The 10,960-nt window shown below is 31.3% G+C and overlaps 1 protein-coding gene and 1 long non-coding RNA gene across 2 annotated transcripts; one reads left to right on the forward strand and one right to left on the reverse strand.

The window, feature by feature from the left end:
- Positions 1-231: 231 nt before the first annotated feature.
- LOC110704424 (AAA-ATPase At3g28580-like) lies at positions 232-4,786 on the forward strand. The gene is made up of 2 exons (XM_021882203.1): positions 232-1,026; positions 3,513-4,786. Exons 1-2 carry the CDS (start codon positions 587-589, stop codon positions 4,621-4,623), a joined length of 1,551 nt encoding a protein of 516 aa, XP_021737895.1. The 5' UTR covers positions 232-586; the 3' UTR covers positions 4,624-4,786.
- Positions 4,787-8,461: 3,675 nt separating this feature from the next.
- Positions 8,462-9,448, reverse strand: LOC110704343. Its single transcript, XR_002507913.1, has 2 exons — positions 9,001-9,448; positions 8,462-8,863 (listed from the first exon to the last, which is right to left on the reverse strand). It is a non-coding gene; the product is annotated as an uncharacterized LOC110704343 (long non-coding RNA).
- Between the last annotated feature and the right edge of the window lie 1,512 nt (positions 9,449-10,960).

A 10,960-nucleotide genomic window follows, 5' to 3' on the forward strand; every position in this document is an offset into this window, starting at 1 on the left:
GTGGCTAGTCACACTGCATGACCGGGGTTACTTATAGGGGTTATTTATTCTGGAGTTATTTATTTAGTAGTTATTGAATCTGTCAAGGGTTACTTATTCTGGGGTTACTTGATCAATTAGGGGTTACTCTCACACAAAAAACACGTTAATCGACTAAGTAAATCCAAAATAAGTAACCCTTGACCGACTGAGTAACCCTCTAAATAAGTAACCCCAAAATAAGTAAGCCCGAGATAAGTAACCCCGATCACACGATATAGCAAGCCACATAAAAATTTGTGATATCAAATTACCATAACTCTGTCTTATACCAATAATCAAATCTTTCCAAAAACGATTGAAAGTTCAACATACAAGACAAAACATAGAAAAAGGAAGAAAACTTACAATATTATAACCACAAGACTACGCTTTTAAAGTCGTCGTACAATATAAATAGCCATGATGAGCATGAAGCATACTTAATAAAAAAAAGTTGAGTAGTAAGCAAAGGAAAAAAAATAAAAACCTCCATAAACAAAAAAAAATTTATATAAAAAAAAAAAAAAAAAAAAATCACTTTAGAATATCCTACAGAAAAATAAAGATGATGATGAACACAAACGATATGTTCATGCAATTTGGGTCGTTTTTAGCAACCATTATGTTCGTCAAGGCCATGTATGAGCAATATCTCCCTCATCAATGGCGTGATTCGATCCGTTCATTCATGTACCGATACACGGAGAGAATAGTAAGGTTTTTCTCTCCGTATCTTCATATAACCTTTGAAGAATATACCGGGGAACGATTTAGTCGGAGTGAGGCTTACATAACCATTCAAACTTACCTTAGTGAAAAGACTTCGGATAAAGCGAGGGGATTAAAGGGTAATTTTGTTAAGGATGGTAAGGCGTTAGTGCTTGGATTAGCTGATAACGAGGAGGTGACCGATGTTTATCAAGGTGTTAAGGTGTGGTGGACTAGCCATAAGAGTTTTGCTAAATCTCAAACCATCAGTTTCTACCCTGGAATGGATGAAAAAAGGTACATTATTAATACTTCAATTTTTTTTTCTTTAAAAATAAATTCTTAATAATTTTTAGTTAATTGTAATTTAATTATTTGATTTTTAACTTTTTCTAAGTTGTATATGTCTCTATTAGAGAATGAAAGAAAAATAATAATAATAAATCCCAAGGGTTTATGATCAAAGGCACCTAGGATTAGAATTAAGCTTATATTCTTCTCAAAAAAAAGAAAAAAAAAAAAGAGTTAAGCTTATATTAGGTTTTGGTATCATAGCCTATCTTGCATAGTTTCAATTTTGAGAAGCTTAGCTTCCTTTTATATAGCTTGATCAATTATTATTGCTAATATGGAGTATGTAGGTAGGAGGATTTCTTTTTTAATTTTCTGAATAAATTGTTGTTACATATCACTCCTAGTATCCACTTTAGTAGTAATATTTTGAGTTTATGGAGAAGTTAAACTACTAAAGAATCATAAATATTAGAGGTGATTGGTAGATAGATAGAACAAACCAATTATAAGTTGAATTAAACGCTAAAAATATTACATATTAATTTTTCTGAGCTTATCATTTCCCTTGATTTTTAATGTGGTAAACAAGTTGTTTTCTTACATACCTGGAAAAATAATAGTATTAAAATTAATTAGATTTATTTAATAATTTTTCGCTTGACCTTATGCATAAAGAACAATGAAATTCTCCATGATAATGAAAGAAAAAACAAAAAAATGATGTCATTGGTGTGCATTTGAGCATTATATTACTCTATTAAATGGCACAAATATAACTCAATTACCAATTTTTTTCCTATGCTCATCACACACCATATTGACATATACAACTATATTAGTCATAGTCTCATAGAAGGTCATAGTCTCCAATGCCCACATGCACCGGCCATCTCTATATTGATTCAGCATCGGTACACTCGAGTTTATTACTAGTGAAGGAATTTTAAAGAGAATTAAAAAAATGTCAACTACAATCTATCTGAAAATAATAGTCACATCCATTTAATTATACTCATATCACTACATTTCTTGGTCTCCATATGAGCATCTCTTATGGTAAGGACCTTGTAGTTTGTTTTGCCACATCAATTTTTAAGCTACAACAATTTTTTTTGCTACGAAGTGTTTTAATGGTAAGTTACAATATTTTGTACAGTAATTTGTTAAAAATAAAATATTTATAGTTGTACACATGTCACAATATGAGTGAAATTTACTTGTCTATTTTCTAATCAAGCATGTAGCTTGTTTGGACTATAGTAGCTTGTAAGATCATTTTTTTGTTCTCCAATGGTATGTAGCTAGACATTTTATTTATACTGCAAGCAAGTCCTTACAATATAACCTAAGCATAGAATAATAATAAATAAAACCAAAAAACTTTCAACTAGAAATCAATATTGTATAATTATTAAATTAGGAAATTTTGCAAAATAACACCACAAAAAAGATGAAAAATGAATTATAATACCACAAAAACAAAATTTTATTATAACACCACATAAAAAACCAAAAAATGGATTTTACCACTACCTAACGAATTCTTGGATGCAATCCGTTAGTGGGGCCCATCACGTACACGTGTCGCTGATATATTAATTTTTTAAAAAAAGGAAAATAAAAATTTAAAAAAAAAAATTAAAAAAAAAAAAAGAAAAAAACCCTAAAACCTTACCCAGCCACCACTGCCGGCAGGCCAACCGCCGACACCACTTGCTCCATCCCACCCCATCCCAGGAATCCCTCTTAGCCGACAACCAATCCTTTTCCCCACACCCCTTCCCCTTTTCTCCCTCCCCGAAAACCACCACAACCACCATCCCATCCCCACCCACAAAAGTAACGTTCTTGGGCTGCCATGGTTGATTTCGGCTGTTTTGGATCGAATGGGATAGGCCGAAATCGAATGGGTTAGGCTTCCATGGTTCGACAGAGATCGGGAAAAGGAGGTGGTGCCTCTCCTTTTCGCTGATTTAGAGTTCATGGTGGGGGTTTCCACCGATTAGTGGGATTTGCAGGGGGGATGTGGTGAGTGGGAGTGACGGCCGGTGATTTCGACGGTGAAGGAGGGTATTCCGGCTGCAGTGGTGATGTCAGCGGTGGGGTGTACGGCTTCTAGAGGTAGTTGTGGGGCTGAGTTAGGGTATTGGTTTTCTTTTTCTTTTTTAAAAAATTTTTCTTTTTATTTTGAACCAATGTCTTATTGACACGTGTTTAATTTATAGTGGGTTCCACAAATGGATTATATTAGAAATTCCTTTAAGTGGTGGTGAAATCCGATTTTTGGATTTTTTATTTTTTATTTTTTATTTTTTGTGGTGTTATAATAAAAGTTTAAGATTTTGTGGTATGATAATCCATTTTTTTACTATTTTGTGGTGTTATAAGTCAAAAAATCCTAAAAATTAGGCAAATAGAAATTTCATTTCGGAAACTAGAATAATAAACCTAACTAATGTCAATATTTTGGTTTATTATCCTTGTAACAGGCATTATAACCTCACTTTTCATGGAAGTAACAGAAAGTTTGTCACTGAAACATACTTGAGTTACGTTTTAAATGAAGGCAAAGCAATTAAAATCAAGAACAGGCAAAGAAAGTTGTTCACCAACGTAAAAGAAAAAAGTGGATCATACTTTAGTAGAGGAAGCTTATGGAGCCATGTTGAGTTCAAGCATCCGGCTTCTTTCGAAACCCTAGGTATGGAAGCGACCAAGAAAAATGCTATAAAAAATGACCTTCTTCGCTTTAGAAGTGCTAAGGATTACTATAATAAGATTGGAAAGCCATGGAAGCGCGGTTATCTCTTGTATGGACCTCCTGGCACTGGTAAATCAACCATGATTGTAGCCATTGCTAACTTATTGGAGTATGACATTTATGATCTTGAGCTAACCGCGGTTAAAGATAATACTACATTAAGGCAGCTACTCATTGAGACTTCAGGGAAGTCGATAATTGTGATTGAAGATATTGATTGTTCACTTGATCTTACTGGAGAAAGATCGACAACAAAGAATGAGAAGGAGAAGGATAATGAAGGAGAAGATGATAAGGAGAAGGTTAAAAAGAAGATGAAAGATGAAGGAGAAAGCAAAAAAAGTGAGGTAACTCTTTCAGGGTTGTTGAATTTTATTGATGGAATATGGTCTGCTATTGGAGAAGAGAGGTTAATTATTTTTACTACTAATCATATTGAGAAGCTTGATCAAGCACTAATTCGAAGAGGGCGAATGGATGTGCATATTGAGCTTTCGTATTGTTGTTTTGAGTCGTTTAAGGTGCTTGCGGATAATTATCTAGATGTTAAATCGCATCGTTTGTTTGAGACTATAAAGGGCTTGTTAGAGGAGACTAAGATGAACCCTGCTGATGTAGCTGAGAGCTTGATGCCAAAGTCTCTTGAGTTAGATGTTGATGCTTGTTTAGAAAATTTGGTTAAAGCTTTGGAGAAGGCGAAATTGGATGATCAATTGAAGAAGGAAAAGGAAGAAGAAGAAAAGGAGAAGGAGAGGAAAGCAAAAATAGAGGCTAAGGAAGAAGGGAAGGAGGAACAAGAAGAAAATGCTAATGAGAATAAGACTAAGAGTGACGAATGAAATATGAACAAACAATGATGTTAAGCAGATCGAAGGGGTTAAAAATATGTACTAATTATTGTTTAAGTGATATCTTGTGTTGTCATATACGAAGTATGTATTTTAAAATTAAAACTTTTGTAATAATTGATTGAAATTAATTTGGAGTCAAAGTTTTATTTTATGTTATTGAGGGAACTACAATAACTACAATAATTAGACATAGTTTGACGTAAATATTTTATTTGCAGTATCATTTTAAATTTATTCATCTTTAAAGCATCACTAATTAAACTTAATTCTAGCAAAACTAGTACCACATGTCCACAGTATGTTCTTTGTCAAATACATGTATGTTCTTTGTCAAATACATGATGTTCTTTCAGCCTTTTTTTTGTTTAATCGGGTGCACCATGCGCATGGTGCACCCGGGTGCATAGATCAGACATTACAATGTATAGTGTTGAGCTAGATGAGCAAGTTTTGAAAAAAATAATAAAAATTTATCTTGACTTATTTAATTATGTGTATCTTTTTGAGAAATTTTATTAAATATGGTTTTAAATTTGATGTTTTTGCCGTTATGACTAAATATGTTAAGTCATTATAAACTACAAAATATTTAACATAAAAAAAATTTATGTCATCATAATATCATACTTCCTCCATTTTTTTTTTATCGCATCACTTTGACTTTTACACTATTAATATAATCTTCTTTGACCATCTTTTGTGATTTATTCGTAAAAAAAAATATAGTCATGTGGGATCTAATTAGATTCATCTCGAAATCTACTTTTCATATATCAATTTTTTTATAATTTTTACAACGGTATAATTAAATATATTAATAGCTAAAGTAATGCATTGACAAACGTGAAATCTCCTATGATGCAATAAAAAAAGAACGGAGGAAGTATATAAGATACAATAATTTTTTTTTTTTTTTTTTTTTAAGTAAATTAGTACTTGTATTGTTGTATTAGAAAACAGCCCAAAAACTTTGAGTCTCCTTATCATAAAAGAACAAAAAAGACCAAGTAATGTCGATCATTGACGCCTCTTTCGAGTCTCCTTCACTCTCTGTCAGAATGTGTCATCGCAAAATTATTTCTTAATTACGAAGGGACGCCTTAATCTTATATTTGTACACTTAATTAGTTCATTGCATTCACATGTATGAGTCAATAGCTAAGGCAGCGGTCTTTATTAAAAAAAACAAAAAAAAAGTTATTGACAAAAATGGTGATGATGATGTACACCTGAATACGACATGTTTATGCAATTTTGTCTTAGGATAGTAATTGTAGCTATTACTTCTCATACTTCTTACGAGTAGAGTTCCTAATATTTTATATTGACCTTATAAATAAGGCGATTTGATCAATGTAATTTTTATACGTGTTGTTATACGAAGAGAGTTGTCAATTAAGAGTTTTTCCTTCCTCAGCTCTTAAAGCCTCTTAACATTTATATTATCCTTTGTTAAGGGTTTAATAATGAACTATATAGCTTATGGTTAAGGGGATTTCAATCAATATTAATATGATGATTAGATCGACTAAAAAAACCTTAATAGTACTTCATTTCTCTTTGTGACGTTTGTGTAACGGATTATTGAAATAATACAATAAACATTGTAGACATAAAATAGAAAGAACGAAGAAAAATACTTCGAATCTTGTTGACCATTGACCCTCTATCCATTGTATTTATACACATTTATAAATCACAATTCACATGGGTAGCCATCTTATAACACACGACAAAGAAAAATAAGAGTAAAAAAAAACGACAATGATGATGATGATGAATCCGAGTGATACATTTTATGCAATTTGGTTCAATTTTAGCAACCATAGTATTTCTCAAAGCATTGTACGAGCAATACTTGCCATACAAATGGCGCAATTCGATCAACTCGTTTCTGTATCGTTACACGGAGAGATTTGTTAAGGTATTGACCCCTTACAACGGGTTTGAAGGGTAATTTTGTTAAAGATAAAATTAAAATTTGAACCTACCATTATTCTCTTTTACTCCGTACCAAATTTATAGAACGGAAAATTAATAAACTGATCATAAAATTATAGGGTAAAAATAACAACGGCGGGATGAGTATGTATATAGTAGATTCAATTTGTTTGAGTTGCAAATGGCGTGGAATCCATCGTCATTACTCATGAGTATGAAGTGCCCAATAGTCCAAAAAAAAAAAATACAGAGAATATTCCAATTATTTAATCAATGTTGATTTGGGATTCTTTTTATCATTTTTCGTTGACCAATACGTGGTAGGGTTGGTAGTCATTGACTTCAAATGAGTATTATTAAAAGCCCATAGCTGTTGAGTTTGCTATTTTTGGACTTCAGAAAATAAAAAAATTTAAAAGCCCATGGGTGGTGAGGTTGCTATTTTTGAGTTTGAAAAAAGAAAAAAAATTAAATAGAAAATTGATTATTCAATTAACTGAAGGAGAAAAAAGAGTCTGATCCCTTTTAAAATAAATTTATTCCCTTAATTTCCAATTTTTTGTGCTCGAGTTTATTTTTGAGAAATACAAATTTATCACTGTTATAAACAAAAAGTGTTTATTAAATGGCAAAAGTATTAATTAATTAACAATTTTTATTAAAATAAAATAGATCCCATAATTGTTGATACTATTACAAATATACCATGGTGACTAAAATTTTTTGTTCATTAATTTACAATTTTGTCTCTTGACAAACAAATTTTGTTTATCTCAAGGTGATAAATGGGGTCTTCCTCTTTATTTTATTATGTTAAATTTAGTTAAGAGTACGTTTTATTTAGTTGATTTTTACTTTTATCTAATCTTTATCAAACTTACATGAACTTAATTATATTGAAAACTACTTTAGTTTTGATTTAATTTGAAGTTTAAAAACCTTTGTTAACCGTTACCAGAACTTATATTTCATAAAGCTATCATATCAATTAAAATTTACTATAAGTTTTTTTTTCTTTCTAATATAAGTAAAATTAAGATAAACAAAACAAGTTCTAATTAAACTTATTAAGAGAAAAAAGTAACAAGGCTAAATGAAATTTATGCAAGAATACAAGAGTATTCTTCATGATCATAATGAAAATAGAACAATTTGTTAAAACTTAAAAGCAACCTCAAATGAAAAATAGGGTTAAGTATTGGCGCATAGCTGCTATTTACATGGCAAGTAAATAGCAGGTATAAGACAAAAGAGTGGTGAATTCTTTTTTTCTAGTGGTACAAATAAGTATATAAATTGTCATAAAAAATTGTACCACTGTTACCTATAATGGCTATAAATAGTACTACTAAAACAACCTATGCTCTAGTAGTATAAAATACATGTATAATAGTACATTAAAAATACCACTATAAGTATAGTAGTACATTAAAAATACCATTGTAACTAGGGGTGAGCACTGACCACTTTCGGATCAGATATCCGTATCCGAAAATTAGGATATCTGATATCCGATATCCGTTCCGAAAGCTTCGGATATCCGATATCAGAATATCCGAAATTTTCGAATTGGATATTTCAGATATCCAGTATCCGATTCTTTTTATTAATAATTTAATATTAATAATTTAATTCTAAATTAAGCTCTTAAAGGCAAAATTATTTTTTTAAAAGGCAAATTCATATGTATATTTTAGTTATTTTGTTGTTTTAGTCTTTAGAGGAAAATTACAACCTGAACAAATTGAATAATTAAATAACCTGAATAATTTAAGTAATCAAATAACCTGAACAAACCAAAGTGACTGATTGAATAACCTGTGAACAAACTCACAAAGTGACTAAAAAAAACCTGCAGTCCAACTAATTATAACATATTACAATATAAAGAAATTTTAGAGAACTTGCATACTAATTGTCACATTACAAAACAAAGAAATGTTCAAAGTCCAAATAAACAAACCAATGTCCAAATATTAAAAATACATAAACATTCAATCTAATACTAAGAATTATCATCAACGAGGAAACCGCGTATCAAGAAGAGACGATAAGTCGACAAATCTACAAAAAAAAATAGTAAATTATACAATTAATATAACCAATAAAATGCAGAAAATATAACACAATAAAAGTATTAAAAAAAGAAAAAAAAAAACCAAAAAAATGCAGAAACTATAACATTCAAAAAAAAAAAAATACAAACCAATAAAACAGTATTACCTCTAATTCTAAAAATAATCATCGACGACAGAGACTGAGGGAGGACCAACAAGAGAAGACAACTCTACATTTAAAAAAAAAATAGTAAGTTATACAATAAATACATACAAATAATTGCAGAAAATAAAATAGAAAAAAAACAGAAACATTTTGTAAATTCCAGCTTGAATAAATAATAATAGATATTAAAAAAAGTATTACCCTCTTCAATTTGTTGAATATCATCAATACTTTCTTCAATCATAAGTGGACCACATGTACTACGCATCCGATCTTGTGCACATATCGAAGCTTCAATCATATATGAAGAAAGAGAACTATGAAACACATCAAGTACGTACTCTTCCACCGGTGCTAAACGCAAATTCGGATGCAACCGTAGAAACCGGAATGGCTAATACATCCCTAACCATAAGACCAACAATAGGATATCTCACAGCTCCACCCCTTTTTCCACCATCCCAATGCATCAAAATTCTTACCCATGATAGGCTCTTTATCATCCATTAAGTACTTGTCCAAATCACTTTTTTTAATCAAAAATCGTTTGTCCACCAATATCCCTTTCAAACTCATAATCAACCACATCATGCCAATCATTACAAGTTTCCAAGTCTCTTGAACTCAAATCAATATTTTCAGAAACATTTGGCACACTTTGACTTTGTAAAGAAGCATAATATTCATAGAACGAAGTCAAAGTATTCATGACCATATCATGCAATTTTGCAGCCTTCACAGAGTCATATTGATCATTAATAGCCTACTTCACATAATGCATTTTGCGTCTAGGATCAAGCACAACAGCAACATACAACATCAAGCTAATGTTATCCACATTTTCCCAATATTTTTCATGCTTTTTCTTCATCCCATAGGCCATTAACATCTCACCACTATCAACACTTTCACACTTTTTTTTAATCATCTTCCAAATTGTCACAAGTTCAAGCAAATACACATTAATAGTAGCATACAAAGATCCAGAAAGTCTCAAAGTGGCATCATAAAATATCTTAAGAAAGGGAAGCAAAGAAGCAACACGATCCCAATCGTTATCGGTAGGAACACCAGATAGTTTGTTAGTTCAGCAAGAAATTTACCACCATCAAAATTTTCCAACAAATCAATAGCTTTTCGATAAACCATAGCATATTCTAACATCAAATAAGTGGAGTTCCACCTAGTTTCAACATCCCAACAAAGTTGACGTTTTGATTCAATTTGTTCTTGATTAACACAATTTCGAAACTTTTGCAATCTAGCAGGGGAAGATCTAACAAATCTCACAGCATTACGTATTCTTTTTATTAATTCATCACATTCTTTTAAACCTTCCCTCACTGTTAAATTAAGAAGGTGGGTTGCACATTGCATATGCACAAATTTACCATCTAAAATAGTTCCATCTTTCCATCTTTGCAACCTCCTCCTCAAATATTGAACCCCTACATCATTTGAACTTGCATTGTCTACGGTAATGGTCATTACCTTGGTGATACCCCACTCAAGCAAACATTTTTCAACCGATTTACCAATAGCCTCACCTGAATGGCCACTAATTGGACAAAAATTTAAAAAAAATTTGTGCAAGTTCCAATTATGATCAATAAAATGGGCTGTTAAACACATGTAAGACAAATTTTGACAAGAGGCATGTATCGGTAGTGAGACAAATACGAGAAGAACACTTGCTAAAGTAGCTTTTCAGATTTTTTTTTTTCATCCAATAACACACGATAACAATCTCTAGCAACTGTGAAATGAGAGGGAATATTGAAATTTGGTTGAACAACAGACATAAAATGGCAAAATCCCTCACGCTTAGAAAACCTAAATGGCAATTCATCCATTATTATCATTTTAGCAAAAGCTTTTCGACCACCCTCCTGCCTAAACTTCCAAAATTCTAATTTCCCTTTCTTTTCACATTTTTATTATCACCTATACTATCTACTAAAGTTTGTTGACTTTGCTCACTAGAAAAAGCAAGAAGCCTTTGTGATTGCTCAATATTAGGGGGATAATCCTTACACCTTGAAAGATGATTTTTCATAACACTTGTACCACTTTTAGAGTCACCACAAACATCAACATGCAATACAAACATTTTGATCTTTTATCCCCACCTTTTTATCAACTCAAAATGATCCCAAAGCCA

The sequence above is a fragment of the Chenopodium quinoa genome, unplaced genomic scaffold, assembly GCF_001683475.1.
Source record: "Chenopodium quinoa cultivar QQ74 unplaced genomic scaffold, ASM168347v1, whole genome shotgun sequence".
NCBI lineage: Eukaryota > Viridiplantae > Streptophyta > Magnoliopsida > Caryophyllales > Amaranthaceae > Chenopodium > Chenopodium quinoa.